Raw genomic sequence first — 25,735 nt, 5'->3', positions numbered from 1 at the left:
GATCTGAACTCCCATTTTGTTTAAATAAATCTGAGATTGCTAAAATGCTCTTAGTGGCACTACTTCCACTTACATGGTTGTACTTTGACAATAAAGGTTCATTCATTCATCACCAAGCATGCTGAATTATTGTTACCATCATCCCCTATTGCCCATGTAGGATTCCTCAAATTAAAGTCTGTTTAAATTCTCCTGGATATCTCCCCAACCAATTCTCATTCAAGCTGGTGAAAATCAAGTTGCTTTGGAAATCACACTTTAGAAGTGAAGTCAGAGTCAGCCTGACTGGTATTGGGCATAAATAGGATTATTTCATTGTATGATAATTTCTTCAGTCTTCCTTCCTTCTCATGCTTGAGCTAGTCCTCTCATATGATTTTTCAAGGTCCCAAAATCTACCAAGATTAAAGGGGGGGGGGGGAATCTGAGAAGTGGTGTGCTAAATTTGGAGAACACAGTGGGGAAACTCATGGCTATCTTCAGTATCTGAAAGGCTGTTATATATGTGGAGCAATTAAAAAAATGAAGCAATTATGTTCCCCCTTGATATAAATTTTATGACTTTTTGTGAACATTAGATTCATTATTTTAACTTAGAAACATTTTTCAGGGTTGTTTGATATTTGACAAATATCAGGTATGGTCTTCCCTTGTTAAGATTGTTATTGATTTCTTTTGTTACCCTTTCTCCTATTTGCTATATTCCTTTTTGTAAAGCTTAAATTTAATTCTAAAAACAAAACAAAACAGAGAGGGCAGTGGAGCAGAATTGTTCAGTTGTTCCAGAAGACAGGACAAGAAGTAATGGTATAAATTGTAAGCAGATTTCAGTTGGCCATCCCCCCAAAAAATGTCTTAACTATAAGAACTGATCAAGAAAGAAAATAAGGAGTCTTGGAAGCTGATGGACTGTCTTTCTCTGGCAATGTTTAAGCAGATTGACGGCTATCTGTCATCTGTAGTGGATTCCTGCCTTGGTCAGTTAGACTACATAATCTTCAAAGTCTTTTGTGACTCTTACATTCTATGACAGTTTATACATAGCCAACTGGTCAAAATAAAAGTATTTGCAACTAGAACTGTTACTTAATGTTACTTAACTGTTACTTCAGCAAGGCGTTTGACAAAGTAGACCACAACCTACTTCTTGGTAAAGCTAGAAAAATGTGGGCTAGACAGCATCACCACCAGATGGATTTGTAACTGGCTGACAAACCGTACTCAACAAGTAGTCCTTAATGGTACTACATCTACATGGAGGGAAGTAAGCAGTGGGGTACCACAAGGCTCCGTCTTAGGCCCAGTACTCTTCAATATCTTCATAAATGATTTAGATAAGGGAATAGAGAGGAATCTCATCAAATTTGCAAAAAAAGCCAATGCAACCCTAGGCTGCATTAACAGAGGGATAGAATCAAGATCATGTGAAGTGTTAATACTGTTTTATATGGCCTTGGTAAGACCACACTTGGAATACTGCATCCAGTTTGGGTCACCACAGTATAAAAAGATGTTGAGACTCTGAAAGGAGTGCAAAGAAGAGCAACTCAGATGATTAAAGGCCTGGAGTCTAAAACATATGAAGGATGGTTGCAGGATGTGAGAATGGCCAGGCTAGAGAAAAGAATGACTAGAGGGGACATGATAGCAGTATTCCAGTATTTGAGAGGCTGCCACAAGAAGGGAGTCAAATTATTTTCCAAAGCACAAAAAGGCAGGACAAAAAGCAATGAATGGAAAGTAATCAAGGCGAGAACCAACCGAGAACTAAAGAGAAATTTCCTGACAGTGAGAACAATTAGCCAGTGGAATGGCTTGCCTTCAGAAATAGTGGGATTAAAACTCCTGGTTTATAGCCTATTGCCTGAATCATTAGACCAAACTAAAACACAATTGCCCAAGAGGCCAGTAAAAAAAAATCCAGTTAAATATTTTCACAAGAAAATATTAAAATCAGGTAACAGTACTTATAAAATAGTCTAACTTGACTATGATGAATGTAAGGCAGTCTTCATTGGGTCAAGCTTGATTCTTCATAACTAAATTTATTTAGCAATAATATTCCATCTTTTGGAGAAAATAGTTTGGCCAACTGACAAACTTCTAGAGATGTGTTTGTGTGTCTATTTACTTCTTTTCAGAAGTAACCAGATTGCTACATGCTACCATCTCTTGGAGCAATCTAAATAATAAAAACTAAAGCATAATTTATATTTCTTATATTTTTCAATATTTACCACCCAAGAAACAAAATTTTAGGATGAGAAGAAGTAAAAATAGTGTTGCAAATGACTTAATGTTAGTAACCTGCAAATAAGAGTAGTCTGGCACATATAGAAGTAAGTAAGAATGTCTATCCTATTGCACACAACCTACTAAGCAATAAGATTTGTAATGAATACGTAATGAAATTTAGAATTTTTTTTTTAAAAAAATATTTAGCCTGTATTTTTATCAGTTGTGTGTGAACTACAGTCAATTGCCACTTTGTATTCCAGGTGATGGGGTAGAATATTTAACAAACTAGACCCAATGAGTTGCAGAAGAAAAGGAAATACGGTTTTAACTTTAAAAGTTGCTTTAATACTTCAAAACCACATTTCAAAGGATTGGGGATTAACAGGTTCACAGATCGTTGGGTTTTAGTAGAAATCTCTTTGAGTTAAATCTTAACATAATTCATCTGCATTATGGCCTGTTTAGCAAAAAAGCAGCAGGCAGGACAGATTATATGCTAACATTCCCACTGTTATGCAGACCATAATTTTAGATAGGCATTTCATTGGAACAGAAAATAATAGAAATAAAATGGCTTCTTTAAAATTTTAAGTCTAGCCTGTAGGCCCACTTTTGAAAAGGGAGGTTTATCAGAAATGAAATTACCATACAATGATTACCATCGTAGTCTACATTTTTAGAGATGTTTGCAGAGCATTTTTTAGCTCAGCCATAGATAAGAGATCTTAGATGAATACTTTACTACAATGGCTTTTAAGGCATCAACTTTTATCACTGACACTTTATACAAGAATCAGTCTCATCTCTTCCAGCGAATAGTGGTTTTGAGGCAGAAAAGCAAACCCAATTTATTAAGAATAAAAATATAAAAAAACATTTTAAATATACAGAATCATGTGCAAATTAGGTTGAATTTAAATTATACTCTCAAAGACAACCAAACAAAAATACTGAAATTGTTAAAACACAATTCACCAAGCTAACAATGATTCATCAAAGTGATGCAAGTCTTCAGTGTTAGCCATTACTGAATTCAATGAACATGAAAACAGATCATCCAGAAGATCCTGCTTTGCAGAACTTTCAAAATCGAGTTTCTTCAGAGGTGATTTGATTGCTGATGGATCTCTGTGGTCTTCAAGTCCATTTTCCTTTAGAGGACTAAAGTAACTATTTATGGCCTGTATACTGGTATTTTGATCAATAGATATCGGCATGTGTGAACTGCCATCTCCCATTTCCAGGTATCTACACTCTTCTTCCTGTGGAAATTCTAAAGAACCAATGGTTGTAGCTGGAGACAGCAGCAGTTCGGATAAAATGTCATCATAATTTGAACTGCTGCACTGGGACATGTCAGTACTTGGAGAATTAACAGATTTACTATCCCAAACATCAGTCTGCATTTCTTGGGTACATAACAAGCTTGTCTGCAAGGGTTGCATCTGTTTTTTTGTCTGATCTTTGATAGTTTTCTTGGAAGAGTTTTTGTGTCTTTTCTTAGCTTTTACCAGTTTATCTAGTGAAGCTAATTTCTCTTTTTTAGCTTTAAGCTGCTGTAAAAGTGTTAAGCGTAGTTGATGAGTTTTATCAATAAATGACCCAGTATTTTCAACAGATATAGGATTCCGATTTCCATGGTAGTTACTTTTCAGCAAATCTTGGCTAGTGAAAGCATCTAGTGAAGCTGACCGTTTAGTTACAGCTTCACCATTGCTATCAGGCACAAGATTTTTGACAGGGGTGTTTGCAACAGCAAAAGCGATCAGAGATGATGTTGGCAGAGTTCTATCTGAAGAATCCAACGATGCCACTTTACTTTTCTGTGAAGATTTAGTTCGGAATCCACAGAAGTGGCCTGCTTGCTTAACAAGCGAACTGGTGTTTGTTTCTTTTTGCATTGATTTTTTACAGTTTTTTAATTTATTAGGAACCAAAACACTTCTAGGCATAAAGGAAGAATATTTTCCAAGTAAGCCATTTACCCAGCTGGCTACAGATGGCTTAATTCCATTTGTACTGGATGACTGAAAGGTAGGGCTTTGGGAAGATGGAGCAGAAATGTGGGGATTTATTTCTATTTCTTGACTGACCTCTACAACGCTAGGCATGTTGCCTAATTTTGTTTTGCTTGTTTTTTTCTGAGGGTTCTTTGCATGGCAATTGCTGCTCTCTTCTGCTGGAACTAAGGTGACTTGTGACAATGATATTTCAGATGAGAAGTTTATTTTACCATTACTTAAAGCATCTGATGGTGTAGTAACTAAATTGCTTGCATCAGATGGCTGTCCTTCATGCATGGGAGCACCGGTATTTCCTAACACTACACTTCTTTTTTGAATATCCCCTTCAGGAGTAAGTGGGCATACATCTTTCTCATCCAACTCTTGCAACTGCAATGGACCTGTTCTGATTATCTGCTTATTTTCTATATATCTACCTTCTAACAGCTGTCCACCCAAGTCAAGATTCAGTGCTACAACATCATCATCAGACAGGTTGCCCAAGCCATGAAGCAAACTATTTTTCTGATTGCTTACTAAGTTTTCTATTTCCTCTATATGTGTGTTTACCATGTGAACTGCTTTGTGACAAGTTAAAGGTGCACTCTCTGCAGTTTCATCACTAGAGTATTTAACTGTAGTTTTTGATTGTGCTTTCACTGCTTCTTCAACTTGCAAATCCGGATAATTGGTGATTTGTGGTGGTTTTCTTTCCCAAATGACAATATGTATTTCTGCAGAAGGAACCCCAAAGGTATGATGTCTTCTGGAGAATGAACCTTTTAAGTCATCACACTCAAGCCATATTCCTAAAAAAATAAAATATGAATAATTCAGAATATTAGGGTGCATTTATTATACATTTCAGAAAAACTAACATCTAGTACTCACTGAATATATGTACGTGCAACTATAATTTATGCATGGTTTGTTGAAAATAAATAGTTTTGAACTAAATATATCTGACTTGTTTTTTCGATAGAGAACTATGAATAGCCAGACAGCCACTAACCATGTTTCCATGATTTAACTGAAAATCAGTTAGCCAACCATAATATCCCCCAAGATTTCAAAATATTGTTTACTGGATTCTCACAATAAAAGCCTGTGACTTATTATTCATTGACATTGCATTATACTTTATGCAATATATGCATCTCGTATAAATCAGCATTATTAATATGCCTACAAACGTTTGAGTCATTTTCAAATGTTCCCCCCCCCGCCCAAATATCTATGTAAGTTACAAATATTCCATTGAGAGTCTCAAAAGAAAAAAATAATTATTTGACATTTTGCAAGGACATTTCTGCTTGACTGCCTGGAGGCTTGTGCTCACCAAAGGAGATCAAAAAATTGCTGCTTATAACTTATTTAAAGTCTCCTGTAACTCTCCATTTATCAGTAATTCACACAAATATATGTGCCTTTAACTTTATTACTTTTTATTTTCTTCAAGTAGGGTAAACTTTCTGCTTCTTTGAAATAGGTAGCAGAAATCAGAAAAAGCAGGCTGAAATCTAATTAGATTTGGCTTGCTCTGATGATTTACTCTAAAGTGTGTGTAGTGGGAGGGGCTAGCAGAAGAGACTTCTAAAACGAGTAAACATGTTTTTGGGCTAATTCACCCCCCGCTCTTTTATTACCCTTGATTTCTTCCCCCCAGATCTTTATGCTCCTAAAACGTCTTTTATATTTCTGTAACCCGTTCAGAACGTGGATCAAACACCACTGTATTATTATTTATACAGGGACTGTTGGTATTACTAGCCAATACAGATAGATGGATGTTTAAAAAAGATAAAGCTGATACTGAGAATAGTGTACTTACCATCTGAAGTCAAGATCCAAGTTATGAAGTGCTTTGCCTTCTGATATTGAACTACCGCTGTTACTTGATATGAATATTCTTGAAACTGAAATGAGTAGGCCATCAAATTGTTATGCGGCAAGCCTTCAACAAAATGCATCATCAGAACTGAGGAGATCCTACCAAATAAACATAACAATTTGTGATTTTTAGAAGTAAAATAAAATCCTGAGACTAGTGTTAATTATCTCATCAAAACTGAAATCATGCAGTGGGATTAAAAGCTAAATATCAGTAACCTATCTATGACTTTTCACAGAGACCTCAAGGAATGCAAAACATTTGGCAATTACATCCTAAGTGAGATTATATAAATAAATACTATTTATATAATCTTATTTGGAATTGTTAAAGAGCATTTCCTGATTTCTTCGTATTTATATAATATCATTCAAGAACTGAATTCAACATTATGTTAAGCCACATTAGTTAACCATGATTTATTGAATAAACTACAGTTAGAATAATATAGCATGCTCTGTGAAAAATATGTCATGGCTTGGCTTGATGGATGAATACAAACACTAATACTCCCAACTATAAAATCAACAAGCCATAAATACAAATCTTAAGAATTTACATTAAGGTAAAGGTTCCCCCGCACATGCGTGCTAGTCGTTTCCGACTCTAGGGGCCAGTGCTCATCTCCGTTTCAAAGCCGAAGAGCCAGCGCTTGTCCGAGGACGTCTCTGTGGTCATGTGGCTGGCATGACTAGACGCCAAAGGGGCACGGAACGCTGTTACCTTCCCACCGTAGTGGTCCCTATTTTTCTACTTGCATTTTTACGTGCTTTCGAACTGCTAGGTTGGCAGAAGCTGGGACGAGTAACAGGTGCTCACTCTGTTACACGGCACTTGGGATTCGACCCACCGAACTGTCGACTTTCTGATCGACAAGCTCAGCGTCCTAATCCACTGAGCCACCGCATCCCTTAAGAATTTACATTAGCTTTCGCTTATTATTGCTTACCAACTGCTGATGTAGGTTTATCTCATTTGAGGATTATAATAAAATGCTCACTTACTTTTCCAAAACCATTTTTCTTCTTTGAGTTGTGTGATTGCACTTATTACAGGGAGCAACATGAACAGCATTCAATGGGTGCCACTCTGGGATTATATTTGTAAACGTTGTCATTGTCCGCTGACAACTAAAAATAATATGAATATATATTCAAATGAAACAAGTTTAATAATTTCTTCTTATACTCACAGGATGTCATAACTTGGGGACAATTTAAAGAATGGCGCACATTTACTTCACTTAAATTATGAGACGCTATTCAATATTATAAAAGTTATATGTTCTGGAAATTTTAAACTCTGTAGGGATAATTTGAGATTGAACTCAATAAATCCATCTGGAAATTTTTGAAGATAAAGCTATTTTACTTCTATTTCAAAATGCATAAAAATTTAACCATCAAGATATAGTACTATATAAATCTCATATTAATTATGACTACTTTAGATTTTAGATGGGTTATAAATTAAATAGATACAAAGTACCTCTTTGAAAATTTAAGTTTTTAATAGATGCCTTCATCCAAATGGGTTTTTCTGCATCAAAATATTGAATATGGGTGCTTAAGATGTTTGATTTTTCCTGGAAATTACTATATTTTTATGTATACATAGTCTCAATTTATTTGTCCTATTTTTGTTTTCCCCTCTACTTTATACTTATTTTTTCCTTCATCCTTGATGTTTTGCTTTAGTTTAAAGAACAGAATAAATACAAATCTAGCAGAGCTAAATATGAATGCTAATTTGGGATAGCAAGACCGTCGCAAATAAAATGATTGAACTAAGATATAAATTTAGGGTAATATTGAAGGGAAGTTTAGGATGAAGCTACCACCTGTAATTGGCTTCCCATTTTATGCTGCAAGAAAACATATATTAAGACACTTTAAAAATTATAATGTTTATATTTCAATGCATACAATTGCAACAGCTAGGATAAATCCTGAATGTCAAGAATAAAAACCCAACCACTCTCAAATATTTCAGTAGATGGTTATGCTGTTTCAGATCTGTGACTCAAGATGCCCAGTAGGCAAATCACATGCTCACAACTGCCCTCTCCTGCCTGTATAATGTATTATTTGCAAAACACTGATTGAAATACATGGTTATACCAAGGAGGAAGGAAGTGCAGAACTTTTAAAGAAACTTACCTATTGTTGACGTGGTAGCCACACTGCAAACACTCAAACTTCCAGGAGAAAGAATGGAGAAAGAGATTCTCTACGTGTTGATCTTCCCGCAGAAGTAAAGGAAAAGCAAACACTGGACTTTCTTCCTCCCCTTTGAAAAAAACAAACAAACCACAAGACAATACGTGTAATGTTGATTATTTCTCAGAAATGAGTTGTGAAGCGTATAATTCTAAATATACTCTATTCTCTTAAAAATGTATTTTAAGTATTAAGAAATAAGAGCCAATTCTTTTCTTAACAATGTTTGCGTGCCAGTTTATACTACTGTAACATGCATAGTATATATTGGTGATATAATGAAAGGATAAGAGATGAAAGGATCAAAGGCATTGATACATCTATAAATATTTAAGATAAATCTCTCTAGTTAGATCTGCAAGTATATTTCAGACTACAGATTACAGTGTTTCCTAGTGTCGAAAAACTAAAATATATTTAATACTATAAACTTTACATTATACACATCACTGGGTACATCACTGGGGGTGGCTACTGGACTAATTAGCTGACCCCACCTCTCCCCTGTTTCCTGCTCTCCCTCCACCCATCTTTTTAATTTCATACAGTATACTGTATTTCCATTATTTTTATTTTTTATTCCTTTGCTAGTGTCATGTTTAAGGGACGTGGTGGCTCAGTGGGTTAGGACGCAGAGCTTGTCGATCAGAAGGTCGGCAGTTTGGCGGGTTGAATCCCAAGTGCCGCGTAACAGAGTGAGCGCCTGTTACTCGTCCCAGCTTCTGCCAACCTAGCAGTTCGAAAGCACATAAAAATGCAAGTAGAAAAATAGGGACCACTACGGTGGGAAGGTAACAGTGTTCCGTGCACCTTTGGCGTCTAGTCATGCCAGCCACATGACCACGGAGACGTCCACGGACAAGCGCTGGCTCTTCGGCTTTGAAACGGAGATGAGCACCGGCCCCTAGAGTTGGAAACAACTAGCACGCATGTGGTTTATATTTTTTTTTGTTTTTTTATTGTTGTAAGTCTGGGAAGAATGAAGTGCCTGAACTCTTAAAGGGCCAAGCTATGTCAGTTCCTATTTACTATTTCAACATTCAAATGGTTTCTCCTTCCTTTCACCAATGCTTAAAACAACTATGCTGCATTGAGTCAAAAAAACAGTCTATTCCTTTCAAGAAGCCCAGAAACATTAGTGCTTCTGCACCTTTCTGTTCAGGTTCCCTAGCAACTGATATCCAGAGGAACAGTGCTTCTGAAAGTGGAGGTAATATACAGCTATCATGACTAGTACCTTTATTTTCCATAAATCTGTCATAGTCGTCTAATCTAAGACAGCAAGTGTGATGACTGGTGGCAAATGCCATAGTTCATTTACTTTGTTTTCATTATCCAGGATTTCCTTCCGTTTGGCCTTGTAAAAACACAAGGTTTGCTTTCAAAAATGTTTCAGAATTAATCACTACCATTTTTACAGAGCCAGGAAAGACTCATCTGAAAATCCCAGAGTGCTACTGCTAATGAGTCTGTAGATAAGCAAGAAAAATATATTATTTGTCTCAATATATGGCTGCTTCCTATATACTAAATTAAAACTCAAAATTTATTATATTCAAAGGAAGTATTCCACTAAATATTCATATATTATACAATAGTTACTGAAATACTAGCTCATGTCTTCATGCTGAGTTTGAGTTTTCCAGAACCAAATGGTTGAACCCCATGAAAAAGCTGGCTGTATGGACTGATTTAGGATTATTCTGTTTAAGACCAGATAAGTATTGCATGGCTCAGAAAGTAGCAAAAATATAAACACTATGCCATAGAAATTAATGACAAATTTGCAGCTAATGAACAGATCAAGCTTAGCATGTTAATGCATTAGTATATATTAGTATACATATTAATATATAACTCAGAATGTTTCTTCTGCAGCTCTAATGAAAGAATTAGGAAAAAAGAAAGCATATAAGAAAGCAAACTGCAGTGGTTAAAAATACAGTTCATTGTTTAATCATTGTTCTCCCCACAGGTTACAAAAATAAACAAAAACCTCACACATACATATTTAGCAATACTTACCAAATTTACACCCAAGCAATGGCTGAAGTTGAACAAATACAGTATTCCTGATTTCGTTTAAAATCGATTCAGCTTTTGACAAAACATCCAAAGGAACTTCTGGAGCAAGTTCATCTGTACAAAACAGTTTTGCTGATCAATATCCTTTTTCCCCCCCCAAAACACCCCATTTCAGCAATCAGCTATGTACAGTTCACCATTCCATGTATTCATAAGGAAAATAGTTTGCTATTTAATTCAGTTTCTGTAGCCATCAGAAAATATGCTGACTGGAAGCTGCATAAAAGCTATTAGTTAACTATGCTTGCCAAAGACACATTTGTATTCTGCTCTTAGGAAATGCTTTTTAAACAGCACTCTGAGGAAACTTAGGATTCTTCAAAAATTGATCAGATATTCTCCTAGTCACCCAGTAGAAAAACAGAAATATTGATATATTAGCATTCTTGAAAAATGTTTGCAAATACTAATAATCACTCTTTATGAGGTGGCCAGAGAGAGTTGCTATGTTTTCTCCTAACTCCTGTTCAAAGATACCTGAAACATACCCCAGAATGCATTTTAATGTGCCTGCATTTCCTTATCAAACACTTAGGGGCTCTTTAGAAGATAAATAGATATAGGAACGATTTCCAAAAGATCAATCTGAAAATTAATTATATACCAGGTATCACATCTGCTACATGGGACTAATTCAAGATCATGACAACATTCAATGAAAATTATCTTCAATATCAAACTACTATTACATTTGTATTTTATCTGGTCACATCTGGATGATAATAGTGGGTGGTGAAGTGATCAGCAAACATGGAGCTTTAGGAGTAAATGTTTATTTAGGGAACAGGACAGAGATATTAAGAATGGCATGTGATGGAGTTGATAAAGCCGTTAAAGGAACTGTTTCAGATAATTCAGAGAGGGGGAAAGGTGCCTCCATCTTGGAGAACTGCTTTTATCTCTTTGATTCCGAAGGAAGACCAAGATGCTACTCAAGTAAAAAATTATAGACCGATATCGCTTTTAAATACAGATTACAAGATATTTGCTAAGGTGTTGGCTAATAGACTGATGAGGGTTCTGCAACAGGTGATTCATGGGGATCAAACTGGGTTTATTAGTGGCAGGCAAATGAAGAATAATGTGAGGCATATAGTTGATGTGTTAGAGTTTTTGGAAAGGAACAACCAGATCTCTGCGGCGCTAATCTTTTTAGATGATCAATCAATCTTTGATCAATTGAATTGGCAATTTTTGATGAAAGTTTTAGATAAAATGAACTTTGGGGATAACTTTGTGCAACCAATTAGGGCATTATATCAAAAACAAACTGCCCGAATAATAGTTAACAATAGTTTGACTGAAGCTTGTAATATTGAGAAGGGCAAAAGGCAAGGGTGTCCGTTATCGCCTTTGTTATTTGTGTTAACATTGGAGATATTATTGATAAAAATACGGAATTCGGAAAGAATTAAGGGTATACAAATTAGAGATCAGGATTATAGATTGAGAGCGTTCGCAGATGATCTGGTTGTTACGGTGACCCAGCCGGAGAACTCTGTTGTGGACCTGATGGAGATAATAATGCAATATGGGAAGGTTTCTGGATTTAAAGTTAATGCACAAAAAACTAAAATTCTAGCCAAAAATATGACAGCATCGCAAAAGGCCCTTTTAGAAGAATTAACTGGATTTGAGACTGTTAAAAGGGTTAAATATTTGGGGGTGTTTTTGTCACCCTCTAATACAAAGTTGTATAAAAATAACTATGAAAGATTATGGGGAAAAATTCAAAAAGAAATGGAAAGCTGGGAAAAATTGCAATTGTCTTTGTTGGGGCGAATCGCAGCAGTGAAAATGAATGTCCTGCCTAAATTTTTATTCTTATTCCAAATGATACCGGTTCTTAAGAAAGACTCTAATCTGGAGGAATGGCAACGAGGTATCAACAAATTTGTCTGGGCAGGGAAAAGGCCGCGAGTTAAACTTAAGATTATGCAGGATACTCGTGAAAGAGGTGGTCTTAAAATGCCCAATCTTAAATTATATTATGAAGCTGCTGCGTTAGCAGGAATAAGTGATTGGATTAATTTGACACAAGAGAGATTATTAAATCTTGAGGGCCACGACTTGTTGTTTGGTTGGCATGCATATTTGTTGTATGATAAGAAGGTAGATAATGTGTTTAAAGTGCATATTTTAAGACAGGCATTGTTGAGAGTCTGGAAGAAGTACAGACATAAGTTAGACTGTAAGATACCATTGTGGGCAATCCCAAAACACGCAATAGAAAATATAAATGTTGGTTTTAAACATGATGTGACTACGTATAAAGAGATTTTAAGTTTGGAAAGAAATGTTTGGTGTCTGAAACCGTATAGCCTCTTGCGAGATGAGAAGATTATTCAAACTTGGTTTCAATATATTCAGCTACGGGCCAGGTGGAAAGAAGATCAGAAAACTGGCTTCACAATGACTGATGAAAATCTGATAAAGCAAATTAGAAATCAGGGTCCGGCACATATCAAACGGATATATCTTGCATTGATAGAAATTGACTCAGAAACAGAGCTTGTTAAAGATTGTATGATAAAATGGGCCCAAAATATTCAAGAAGTTATTACAATGGACACGTGGGAAAAGATTTGGGTGAGGAATGTAAAATTTACACAAGCTCAAAACTTAAGAGAGAACTTTTATAAAATGTTTTATAGATGGCATTTAGATCCTAAAAAGCTGGCAAGTATGTACCCGAACTATCAGCCTAAATGTTGGAGGTGCAGTGATGAAGATGCAACATATTTTCATATATGGTGGACATGTAAGAAGGTTAAGGTTTTTTGGATAAAAATTTGGTGGAACATGCAGAAGATCTTTAAGCAAAAGATAAAGTTTTCTCCGCAATTCTTTTTGTTGGGTATAATTACAGAAGCTACTGTTGTGGACACTAAGTTGATGTTGAATTTAATTACAGCAGCAAGACTTCTAATAGGTCAGTATTGGAAGAAGGAGGAATTGCCGACTATAGAGGAATGGACTTTAAAGGTTTCTGACCTGGCAGAAATGGCAAAGATCTCGGCTTATTTGAAAGATCACTCGCAAGAACGCTATATTATGGAGTGGAAAAATGGATTGAATATATCCAGAAGAAATATGGGACTAAAAAGTTTCACTTAGCATTTGAATGAATCTTCCTTTCTTTTTTTTCTTTTTCTTTCTTTTTATATGTAATATTAATATTGTTTGTAGTTATTTTATATGAGTTAGAGGGCGACAGATTTAAGAGTTTGTTGTTGTTAGCATATGGATGTTTATGATTGTTTTCTGTTTTTATACCTTGTACTTAGCTCTGGGAAGTCGGGGGGGGGGGGGAGAGGGGGGAGGGGTAGGGGGGATAGGTAGGGGAGGGGGAGGGAGGGATTGTTAAAGATAAAATGTATTTTAAAACTTTTCAATAAAAAAAAAAGAATGGCATGTGAAAGTGGACATGAGACCCACAAAAAAAGTAAAGCTTGACAGATTTTTAACTGAACAGCTTTCATTAGGTGTTTTTTTTTTATTATTCTAAGGTTTTTAAGAACCAAACTTTCACTTCCCAGTATTACATGCTGTACATGCTAGAAACAAATCTGATTCCAGAGGGAAACAAGGATACCATAAGTCAGTGGTGGCGAACCTATGGCACGAGTGCCAGAGGCAGCACTCGGAGCCCTCTCTGTAGGCACACATTCCATCGCCACAGCCCCGCCTCCCAACGGGCTCCCCTCCACACCAGCAGGCCCCCCGGAGGAGAGTTGCCCCCAAGCACGGCCCGCCAGGAGCAGTGCAGCCAAGGACATGGCATCCCGTCATGTGCCCCATAGCAAACAGATGATGTTGCGGGGCACGAGTGGAGGGCGTGGCCACCATGGCGCTGCTGGGCTGCCTGGGCGATCTGTGGCGGGCCGTGGAGGGTGGCCCTGTGGGTGGGTGGAGGCGGGGCAGGGGTGGGGCAGTTTTGGGGCACTTGGTCTCTAAAAGGTTCGCCATCATTGCCATAAGCCCTACTTCAATTATTTTTACTTTTTGTACATAGTTTTTACATATACCACAATATGTAAGTAACATGACTCCAAAATACCCCCCCTCACACACACACCCCGATAGGGCTTACCCCTTTGGCAAGTGTTCACAACTACAGCAGCTTCGTCATATTTTGCGAGCAGACTCTGGATTACTGATGTGTTTTTGGAGATTCCAGTCAGAATTCTTAATGTTTCCAAATGTACCAGTATTGACAGAATGCAATCTAACCAGCAGAGAGCATGTGCATTTCTCCACTGAAGCCGCAAAGGCTCTCGCAGAGATGATTTTCTTTGTTGCAAAACCTGAGACACTGATGGAGCCATCTCAGAGGCTGACGACAGCTGGGTTTGCACATTGAGCACTTCTGATGATTGTTCTTCAACTCCCAAGCCCATTTTCTGGTTGATGGATTCAGCTTCATCAGAAAAAGTTGGCTGCTTGGCTTGTGAAAAATCAGACTGCCCTGACCGAGTTCTAATTAGATTATTTCCATTGCAGTTGGGAATAAGATCAGATCTGAATGTCTCCTCAGTGTCCATCAAGTCATCAGTCCTAATCAATTTTAAGCATGGTTCAATAGAAGAGGTCAATAGGTTTGTGCCAAGTAACTTTCTTTTCCCACAAGTGCCCTGAGGTGAATAACCTTTTGCATCACTGGGAATTATAATAGTGCTTAGTGGTGCAGACCCTAGAGGGTAAATGCACTGAAATAAAATCAAAACAAAAACATCACACTTACATTTAGTCTGGGTAGCTTAATGACATATGATGCGCATATCAGGAATGAAGTGGAAAACAGCCACAGAAATATTAACTACAGTCATCATCCTCAACTTACAACCACAATTCGGACTAGAATTTTCTTTGCTAAGCAAGGCAGTTGTTAGGTGAATCACACCTGGTTTTATGACTCTTACTGCCGCACTTTTTAAGCAAATTGCTGAAATGGTTAAGTGAATCTCATGGTCATTAAATGAATCCAGCTACCTCCATTGATTTGCTTGTCAGAAGCTAGCTGGGAAGGTCACAAATGGCAATCACATGATCCTGGGAGAATGCAACCATCATAAAGATATGGTTGCCAAGTGCCCAAATTTTGATCACCTCGATGATGGGGATGCTGCAATGGTTGTTAACGGTGAAGGCCAGTCATAAGTCACTTTTTTCAGTGCTGTTGTAACTTCGAAGAGTTGATAAATGTAGAGGACTATATGTATAGAAATTAGGCATCCAATTAAAAACTATTGAAATTCTAGTCTATTTTATTTATTTTTTATTTATTTTATTTTAATTCCATTTATATCCCGCCCTTCTCCGAAGACTCAGGGCGGCTTACAAGCTTAGCAGTAGCTAAGAACGGCATTGTTCTCTTATATCATTTTTTTTTTCAAAAAAAGGATCTCTGATACTGCATAGCAAATCTATAAAAGTATTTCCTCTGCATGGAGTGTCTGTTTAAAATTATTTATGGGGAGGGGGAAATACATGTTTTTGAAGGCTATTTTTAAATATTACTTTTTTAGACACCTGTGTGCATAGAAATACAATTCTGTTACTGGTTCCTTCCTGTACTCCACATAAATCAAGGATATTTCTAGTTTCCTTGAATCAAGGTTAAATAAAAGTTTACTGACTGGAGGCCGAAGATTCTAGCCACTCTCTTTTTTAGTTTTTTTCTACTGATTAACCTAGATTCTAAGGGACGTGGTGGCTCAGTGGGTTAGGATGCTGAGCTTGTTGATCAGAAGGTCGGCAGTTTGGCAGGTCGAATCCTGAGTGCCGCGTAACAGAGTGAGCGCCTGTTACTTGTCCCAGCTTCTGCCAACCTAGCAGTTTAAAAGCACGTAAAAATGCAAGTAGAAAAATAGGGACCACCACGGTGGGAAGGTAACAGCGTTCTGTGAGCCTTTGGCGTCTAGTCATGCCGGCCACATGACCACGGAGACGTCCTCGGACAAGCGCTGGCTCTCCGGCTTTGAAACAGAGATGAGCACCGGCCCCTAGAGTCGGAAACGACTAGCACGCATGTGCGGGGGAACCTTTACCTTTTAACCTAGATTCCCTTTCGTTGCTGCAATCTTTTTCATGTCTTTATTCACAACCAGAGTGGTACCTGTTGCCTCTTTCTCACTGAGCCTGTGTTCCAGCCTACTCTGACAAGTAAAAGATGAGAATGGGTTTAATATCAGAAGACCTAATACTTCTTTCTTTTCAGGTTCTTATTTCTTCTTCTCGCAATTTATTTTTTGTACTAAGATGCCTCTATAATTCAGAAAACTGTGAAGGCTCCATAAAGGATTCTTCTTTCTCTGGTAATTTTTTTTAATCTATAAAACATTAGGATGTGAGTACTAAATGGCAGGATTCATATTCACAGATATATCTGAGGCAAGTAGGGACTAAAGCAGCCACTTAATATCCATAAAGGAAGAGATGTTCAACTATATGAGGAGCATAAGTCTGGGTAGGGAGGGAAGCTGGGGATTCCTTTACTTAAGGAAAAGGGCCAACTTTTTTGTATCATGAGTGATCTAGGAAAATTAAGCTCAACATAAGCACATTAAATTTATCTTAGGCTTTAAATATACATTTTAGTTTTTATTTTATACAGCATCTATGTAAATTGGGGAAAGTGATTCTGGGACTCACAAAATGGGTTGGAGAACTGTACAAATCCAGATTTACCAATGCTAATTAATATAAAAACACGTCTAGAAATTAACTACACTATTTTACATTTAAAAATCAATAGGGGCATCATACCTTTAGGTATCCTAAGCAGACTGCTCTATAAATTATCTATGAAGTCTAAGAATGCTACAGATAATGGAAATAGAATGGGTACTTTGCTTTCTTATCGGTTTCCTTTCATATTGTACATCATATGACTCACTATATGTAGATTTTCTAGAAAACCATTTTGCTGAATCATGCTTGACTTTAATAGAAGTGAGATAGTTGAAATTATTTTCTATGTCAGAGAACTATTCAGTAATGAAGTAGAACAATAATTATCTGGTATATTACAAAAGCTGTCCAGATTAAGGAGGACAGAATAAAGAAATGCTGAACAAACTTTAAGTCAATAACCTCACAAACTACTGAAATACCTGTGGATTTTCACACAGAAAAATAGATTCTTCAAAATTGATCTTGTATTTTCTTATACGTCGCATCAAACCAATCTTTTTACAGGCTGGGCAGCATTCATCTGGAGTTACTTCGGCAGAATTAAGATTCTAAATAGATTAATATCAGACAACAAATGTATTAAGCTGAAAGATCAAAACATTGCTAAATAACTTTTATAATATGCAAAGCTGAATTTGACATCAAGAAAGTAACACCAAAACAAATAAATATTAGAACAAGTTATATCATTGATAACTTGACTTTTATAGAATGTTCACTTTTATTTATATAGAGCATAACATATCACTATAATTCTGAACTCCATGTATATTTCATGAACTAGAACAAATATTTTCATATACACATTTGTACTAAGATCTGAAAACAGTAAATCTTTCGCCATTTCAGTAAGATTTCCGTGGAAAAAATAATTTTATAAGAAATTAAGAGGTCATATATTAAAATTAGACCTGTAAATCTTTTTTTAAAGAAAAATCTCAAAATTGAGAAAGAATAAAAAGGAACTTTGCGCAATGTGAAAAAGAACTGAACTGACTTTTCCCAAATACCCCACCATGTGGAGTGCAGATGTCCCTATATCAGTCACTTGCAAACCATTTCCAATCTTCTGGCAATCCATCATTCTGAGGCACTGGCTAAATTACCATGTCACTTGTAACATTTTCAAGTCTTAAGGATTTTTTTCCATATATCCTGAAAAATAAAAAGTGAACAGAAAAAAGTTACATAAGCATTGTTCTCATAGCAATTCTTAGAAAGCATAGCCTAGAAGAAATGTATGGGATTGGCATAAAAGGGCAGTGCTTAATTACGGTACATCAAAATAAATAACAAAGAACAGGGTAAGGGAATGTGTTATACACTACAATGGAGATATAATGCCACCTAACAAAACTAAGAAATGTTCATCTCTTACAAAACAGGTGAATTAATCACCTCAATGCTCTTTAAAATATTGCTGCATTTGGTCTTTATCAGATCCAAATGCATGATAGATTATGACTTCACATTTTGTCCTACTAATGCAATGCCACTAGGTTTAGGCAGAAAGAATCACCTACATTGTATGCTACACTTCATGTGGCCCAATAGCCCTACCCCTCTAACTCACAGGTACTTAGGTAATACCTCCGTTCCTCTCTTAAGACCCATTCCTCCTATAATCAATCCTATTTCCAAGAACCCCAGCAAAATAAAAGAGGGCCAGTGCTCTACTCCAGCTAAATACAAGCAGGCAGAGCACTATGCTATTTCAGAAAAAGATCCCTGATGATCAAGAAGGGTCTGGGGAGAACCAGCTGTCCTGCACTTCCAACCAATTAGGGAAGGAGGAGATAGCATAAATCTTTCTGTGTAAAGCAGAGAACAATCAGGCAGGAAATCACAAGAAGTGGCCTCACTCAGGTTGTTCAGTGCAGAGCGCTTGTCTCATCTAGAAGGAGAGTGATGGTTCCATGTTTTTTTCTCTATAGAAACTTAATTACATCAGGAGGCTGAGTTTTTGTCAACATATGACATCTTCATTCCTTAAGATTTGATACAATCAAGTGACAGCTGATTCTGATCCAGTTCTAGCTGCTCATCCCAGGAATATGTGATATAATTTATGTATGATGACAGACAATACTACCTACTTTTTAGGACTACGCTTAGGAGGTTTTGTGGACACATCTTTAGCTTCATATCCTTTTCTTGTTAGTTTTAATGAATGTTAATTACGGTGTGGCATTACAACAGTTCCAATATAACGATCATGATTTAAACATCTGGTTAAAAGGTAACTTTAAGAAGAATTATATAATGCAGCACAAGTACAAGATACGTGAAAGGGAGAGGGTCACAAATAATCATAAGGAGGTTGTAGAATAATGCAGGACTATAAAATAATCAAGAGAACAGCAACTGTATCTCGAAAATTAGACATAAGAGGAGCTGGGAACCTAAGAGAGTGCATTCACATCAAGAGGTAGTATTTTCCTCAGTCCTGTAAAACTCTAAATTAATTTGGAAGCTTTGGAGCTCATTATTTTATTATTACTGCCAAAACTCTATTCTGTAAGTGTTCTTCTTGTGAGAAATGTTTACTTTGGTAAAATGCACTAACTGCATGCAGAACTATCATATACTGCAATTAATGCCACATTAATTAAGAGTGTCTATATGCCACTGCCACATTTGTTTTATTCAACAATTCTGAATAAAATTTATACTTAGGTTGTAGATATAAGCATGAAAGAATGTACATAGAATGCTTAACCAGCTTTATCTATTACCCATTTCACATATAAATTATGTCTTTAAGAAAGAAATGTGAACTGGAATTTACTAAGAACTATTTAGTTCAGATAGTCTAGAGCAGGGATATCAAACTGGCAGCTTGAGAGCCGGATGTGTCACGCGCAGGTCACGCCCACCCCAGCTCCACAAAGGCAAAAAAACATCGTGATATGTCACGATATGTCATGTGATGCAATTGAGTTTGACACCCGTGGTCTAGAGATAATTAACAGGCTACTTCCACCTATTTTGGACTCTATTCCAATAAGCATACTCAATGACAAACCACTGCTGAAGTTCTCAAACAAAATATCTAATAGGCTATCCCTGAAATAGCATGCTTTCTTTCAGGAGTTCAAAATGGCATACATCGCATTCCCTCCTCTAATATTTCCTCAAAACAGCTTGGCATTATCATATGAGTTTCCATGGTTGAAGGTGAACTAGTGCCTGTCTTAATATGGTGATACACAAGCGCGCACACACAAGTGTTTCCCCCCCCCCCACTTATTTTTATTTGTAAGAAAGTCTTATAGATTTTGAATACATTATTTAAAAAGAAAACAATAAACTTAAAAATAATTATATGGGGGGAAATTCATATATATACAAAGGTACATTGGGCTTATCCAAATTAGCTTCCAAATTCTGTGCACATTTGAAAAGATGAAGAAGACAGAGGCTAAGATGTGCATTAATATAGTCATTCAAATAAGCATCAGATTTAGATGAACTTGAAATCTGGGGTTGAGGTTTTGAAGTTCTTGGTGCTATGGAACTCAGAAATGCAGTATATGTGTATACACAATGCCAGGCATTAGATATGGAAGTGTGAGGGTGAGGTGTTACCCCCCGTTGATAGGGCTCGCAACTTGGGCGTCTTCCTTGACTCCCGGCTCAATTTTGAAGACCATATAGGAGCCGTGACCAGGGGGCTTTTGCCCAGGTTCACCTGGTGCGCCAGTTGCGACCCTACCTGGACCGAGATGCCCAACGTACAGTCACTCATGCGCTCGTGACCTCCCGTTTAGACTACTGCAACGCTCTCTACATGGGGCTGCCCTTGAGGACCACTCGGAGGCTTCAGCTGGTGAATGCAGCCGCACGAGTTGTGATGAGGGTTTCCCCGATACTCCCATGTAACACCTCTACTCCGCGAGCTGCATTGGCTTCCGGTTGCCCTCCGGGTGAGATTCAAGGTGCTGGTAATGACCTATAAAGCCCTAAATGGCTTGGGTCCGGGATATCTGAGGGAACACCTGCTGCCAGCATCAAGTTCCCTTCGTCCAGTGCGCTCCCACAGGGAGGGTCTTCTCAGGGTGCCGCCGGTAAAAGATTGCCGGCGGGTAACACCCAGAGGGAGGGCCTTCTCAGTGGGTGCACCTGCCCTCTGGAACCAGCTGCCCGCGGAGCTTAGGACTGTCCCCGACCTTCGTTCATTTCGCCGGGACCTGAAGACCTGGCTCTTTGAGCTTTCTGGCCCAGGCTGAGAATTTTAATTGGGGTTTTTATTTTTTAGGGATTTGATTTAATCTTTTTAAATTGTTTTTAATTTTTGTATTTCTTGTTTTAATTCCATGTAAACCGCACTGAGTCCTTCGGGAAAGGGCGGTATACAAATCCAATTAAATAAATAAATAAAGTAAATATCTTTATCTTTGAGACCGAGAACTCCAACAACTGCTCTTATAAATTGGCTGACCATAAACAAAAATCCTGCCTACTGTTGCTTTAGTACTGTATGTGGAAAATGTGAAACTTTTACTTATACATAGATACAATGTTGGCCTATTCTGCAGCAGGATACCAAATCTATGTGCATTATTTCTTATTTCCTTTAAGAGCTGATATCTGAAATGAGTTTTGTTCCATATTCATGGAACTTATGAAAGGTTCATCATAAATCAGAAATATGGGCAGGAGCAATTATTCTAAAAAAAAACCCCACATGTATATATTTTGCAAAAGAAAAACACAGGAAGTGACATAAGCATATAAATATAAAACCATCAAGATCAAGTGACATCACTTGATAATAGATGATCTACTGGATAAAAATGGAAGTTATTCAAGAAACTGAAATTGGGGATTGCTGTTCAATGAACTAGAAAAAAATTGTAAATTGAACAAATATATAAAACTATCACTCTTTCCTGTATGGCTACTATAAGTAAATTAATACGCATGATATATAGTTCTTTCATCTACTGGTGCATTTGCAATATCCTTGTTGCAAGGTGTTTACATGTCCTTAGTGCAAAAAGTACACACAATGCACAGCAAATAAATACTGTAACATTAAGGTACTCTACAACAGATACCATAATTTATAGCAAAATGTAATGGCAAGCATGACCTTACAATTATGTCTGTGTGGGAGATAAGTGTTTCTTCATTTCTCCTGAGGAATGGTTACAGCTCCAAGAAATCCAAACTAACAGACAAGATAAGATTCTTTAAACTACAAGTCTACCGAGATGATTCTGATTCTTCATATAAACATTGTTCTGTGCCACATTGACTTAAGAATTCAAGTTAGAGGAGCTATGCTTTTTATATTCCAATGTTACAACTATTATCATTTTTAAAAATGTGTTTAAGGGTATTGTCTCTACACTTTGTATTATAGAAACTGGGCAAAGCTAGAAGGTTGGGATATAAAACTACAGTTTTGGGGAAAACATTTTGATTAGCACTGTTTAACTCCAACTCATGAGCTACACAATTCTTTCTTTGCGAATTTGTGATAGAAAATACTACCAATATCATCTACCTGAAACATACTGATAAATATTTATCTTGTACATACTGAACCATAGCAATTTCTACTATAACATAGTACGTAGTGGAGGGTTTTGACAACAACAACATGGCTATACTGCAGCTTCTTAACATTATGTTGGCAGCCTATCACAGTGGAACACAATGAACAATTAAAGAAAATGAAAAATGGAGTAATGTTGGATACAAAAAGCAAGCACAATTTTTGCACAATAGGTTCATGATGAATGCTATGAAATAGTAAAAGTCCATTCACTTTTAATGCACTTTGTGACATGGGAAGGATAATAGAATTTAGTATTAATTATACACAGATATGAGTTAGAATGTCACTGCATTGTAATGTTTAGAAATGCCATTTTCAGATGTACATTTAATCAATTTCAGTATTACACTTGCTATCTGAAATGTTCTACTCAGTTTTGTAGAATAATGTAATTTATCATTACATAAAGTAAAACATTTATACAAATGAGTATCATGAGAACATATACACGGCAGAAAACAGCAAATGTTTGTCTATGTCTGACAAAGAATCACAATTGTAGTATTAATCCTATTCGATGCTAAACAAATATGAAAGTATTATGGATTAATGAATATGGCTACACAGTGCTATAAATTTTCATAAAGTACAATTATTCTGTACATAGATAGAAAACATACTGAAGGGTATTATATTTCCTTGAAAGTTTTCTGACAGAAAATATAGTCCATAAACATCACTTACAGGTATTCCTCGACTTATAGCCATTTGTTTAGTGACCAGTTACAATGGTACTGGAAAAAGTGCCTTATGAACATTTTTCACACTTACAACTGTTGCAGCATCTCCACGGTCACATGATCAAAATTTGGATGTTTGGCAACCGGTTCATATTTATGAGTTGCAGTGTCCCAGGGTCATGTGATTCTCTTTTGTGAACTTCTGACTAGCAAAGTCAATGAGGAAGCCAGATTGATTTAACAATTATGTTACTCACTTAGCAACTACTGTGATTAACTTAATAATTGTTGCAAGAAAGATCACAAAATGGGCCAAACTTAACTATCTTGCTTAGCAACAGAAATTTTGGGCTCAATTGTGGTTGTAAGTTGAGGACTACCTGCATATTGAATAAATTAGCATCCAAAGAATTAAATTTTACACCATTAAAATCATATAAAACAAACATTATTTGTACCTGTTTCCGGCTTCCTTTGGGCTACAGCATTTACCACAATCACTTAAAAGCATCTAAACCAGGGGTAGGCAACCTCGGCTCTTTTATGACTCTTGGACTTCAACTCCCAGAATTCCTGAGTCAGATAGCTGAGTCAGATAGTTGAAGTCCATGAGTCATAAAAGAGCCGAGGTTGCCTACCCCTGATCTAAACCACCAATGAAGCAATATAATTTCTGTCATCATTACTGTTATATTAGCACAATAATAACAGAGAAACAAACAGTAAATACACAGTGGTAAAACTGCCTTTAGAAAATGTTTTATACCCATAGTAAAGTGTTCCAAAACTAAAGGATATAATATTGAATCAAAATAAGTACTAATATCATTAGTTTAGTAAAAACAGTGCATACCAGTCATATGCTAAAAACAAAGCAAGGGGGAAGGGTATTCTTCAACATGTCTATGCGCCATGTAATGGAGATCTATAATAATCATTTTTTATTGAAGTCCCCCACATAACTGAAACTAGAGTTGAAAAAAGTAAAACCTTTAACCTCAATATGTTGAGATAAAATCTGCATTCTGCAATACAAGTAGTTGCTTCAAAATTACAAATAATTTAACCAGGATATAGTCTCAAAGGTGCTTTTTCAAAAGAGAACTGGACTTCATTTTTCCTTTTAAGATGCTTTGCTTCTCATCCAAGGAACTTCATCAGATCTGACTGGGTGGTGTTGGGGGGGAATGGAAGGATTAGTTCCGATAGCTGCTTTCAGATCTGTCAGTCAGATGCTGTCAGAACTAATCCTTCCAATCCCTCCACCATCTAGTTAGAACTGATGAAACTTCTTGGATGAGAAGTGAAAGGTCTTCAAGGAAAAACAAAGAAAGCCCAGCTGCTTTTTGAAAAAGCACCTTTGAGACAGCCATGACCGGGCTGACTGAGAATCTCCATAGACATTTAACCAAGACAGTGTTGCCGTTTAAAAATACACCGCATATCAATGGTGGAATTCTGTCTCCTGTGTAAACCACGTGTGCAAGAAGTCAATCCTATGGAGTTCAACTGAGTTAACTTTCGGGGAATTCCAGGCTCTCCCTTAAGGTTTACGCCTAGCAAACCCAACACCTGGTTTCCATAAGAAAAAAAAAAAAAGACAGGTGAATTTTCACCCGTTTGATGAACTACAGGTGCACGGAATTACAACTCCCGAGACCCATATATCTTAGAAACCTCTGGAAGTTGCAGTCGGACAGATCTGACGGGCATTCTCTTGAACACAGCTTCGTGAAAACTCCTTCCCCGTCCTAGCTGCGTATGCCCGAAGCTACTTGCATACACTACAGTGCAGGAACGCAGTGAAACCCGTGTTCAAACACGCACCGAGCCGCAGCCTTCCCCAAGCTCAGATAAGCAACCCGATTTCTCCGTAGGTAAGGGAAATTACTTACACCCTATATAGCAGGGGTCTTCAAACTTGGCCCTTTTATGACTTGTGGACTTCAACTCCCAGAATTCCTCAGCCAGCTTTGCTGGCTGAGGAATTCTGGGAGTTGAAGTCCACAAGTCATAAAAGGGCCAAGTTTGAAGACCCCTGCTATATAACATGCTGTTATTTGTGGGGACGCCAGACCACGCAGCAAGCTGGCGACAACGGACTAGCCAAACGGGAGCATGGGCTCCCTCCCCTAAGGAAACCGCTAATCCGGCACGATTAAGGACGCAGCTCACCTTCTTGGTCTCCACGGGCTTAGCCCGCGAAAGCCACGCCAGGTCAAGCCTTCCCTCAAGAGTCAAGAACCCACCCGTTGCGGTTCCTCGACGACGCTCGCAGCACGTTCAGGCCGGCTCAGGCCTGGTGCAACTTCCGGCGAGTCCTCTTGAAACCGTCCCCCTCGAAAAAAGAGTCCTCG

At 37.2% G+C, this 25,735-nt stretch overlaps 1 protein-coding gene across 3 annotated transcripts; it reads right to left on the bottom strand.

Annotated features, from left to right (window-relative positions):
* Window positions 1–1,661: 1,661 nt before the first annotated feature.
* On the bottom strand, window positions 1,662–25,714 carry USPL1 (ubiquitin specific peptidase like 1). Of its 3 annotated transcripts, XM_083362643.1 has the most exons (9): window positions 25,554–25,714; window positions 18,130–18,287; window positions 17,552–17,680; window positions 14,530–15,145; window positions 10,377–10,490; window positions 8,292–8,421; window positions 7,137–7,262; window positions 6,073–6,230; window positions 1,662–5,050 (listed from the first exon to the last, which is right to left on the bottom strand). In XM_083362643.1, the coding sequence occupies exons 2-9, from the start codon at window positions 18,214–18,216 to the stop codon at window positions 3,210–3,212; spliced, it is 3,201 nt and encodes a 1,066-aa protein (XP_083218769.1). In that variant the 5' UTR covers window positions 18,217–18,287; window positions 25,554–25,714; the 3' UTR covers window positions 1,662–3,209. The 3 variants fall into 3 exon arrangements, with proteins under 3 accessions (XP_083218769.1, XP_083218770.1, XP_083218771.1); XM_083362644.1 differs by lacking the exon at window positions 18,130–18,287 and having other exon boundaries at window positions 25,554–25,702; XM_083362645.1 differs by lacking the exons at window positions 17,552–17,680; window positions 18,130–18,287; window positions 25,554–25,714 and adding an exon at window positions 16,487–17,086.
* Window positions 25,715–25,735: the final 21 nt, after the last annotated feature.

This window comes from Vipera ursinii (genome assembly GCF_947247035.1).
Source record: "Vipera ursinii genome assembly, chromosome: 4".
Lineage (NCBI taxonomy): Eukaryota > Metazoa > Chordata > Lepidosauria > Squamata > Viperidae > Vipera > Vipera ursinii.
Note: the sequence above shows the minus strand (reverse complement) of the source record. Positions and strands in the feature narration are given on the sequence as shown.

Excerpts from the sequence above, each read along its gene's own strand:
- USPL1 (XM_083362643.1), bottom strand. The coding sequence starts at position 18,216 with ATGATGGATTGCCAGAAGATTGGAAATGGTTTGCAAGTGACTGATATA. Across the intron at positions 6,231-7,136 it reads AGAAAAATGGTTTTGGAAAA|GATCTCCTCAGTTCTGATGA; the intron begins GTAAGTGAGCAT and ends TTTATTTGGTAG. Across the intron at positions 5,051-6,072 it reads TTGGATCTTGACTTCAGATG|GAATATGGCTTGAGTGTGAT; the intron begins GTAAGTACACTA and ends TTATTTTTTTAG.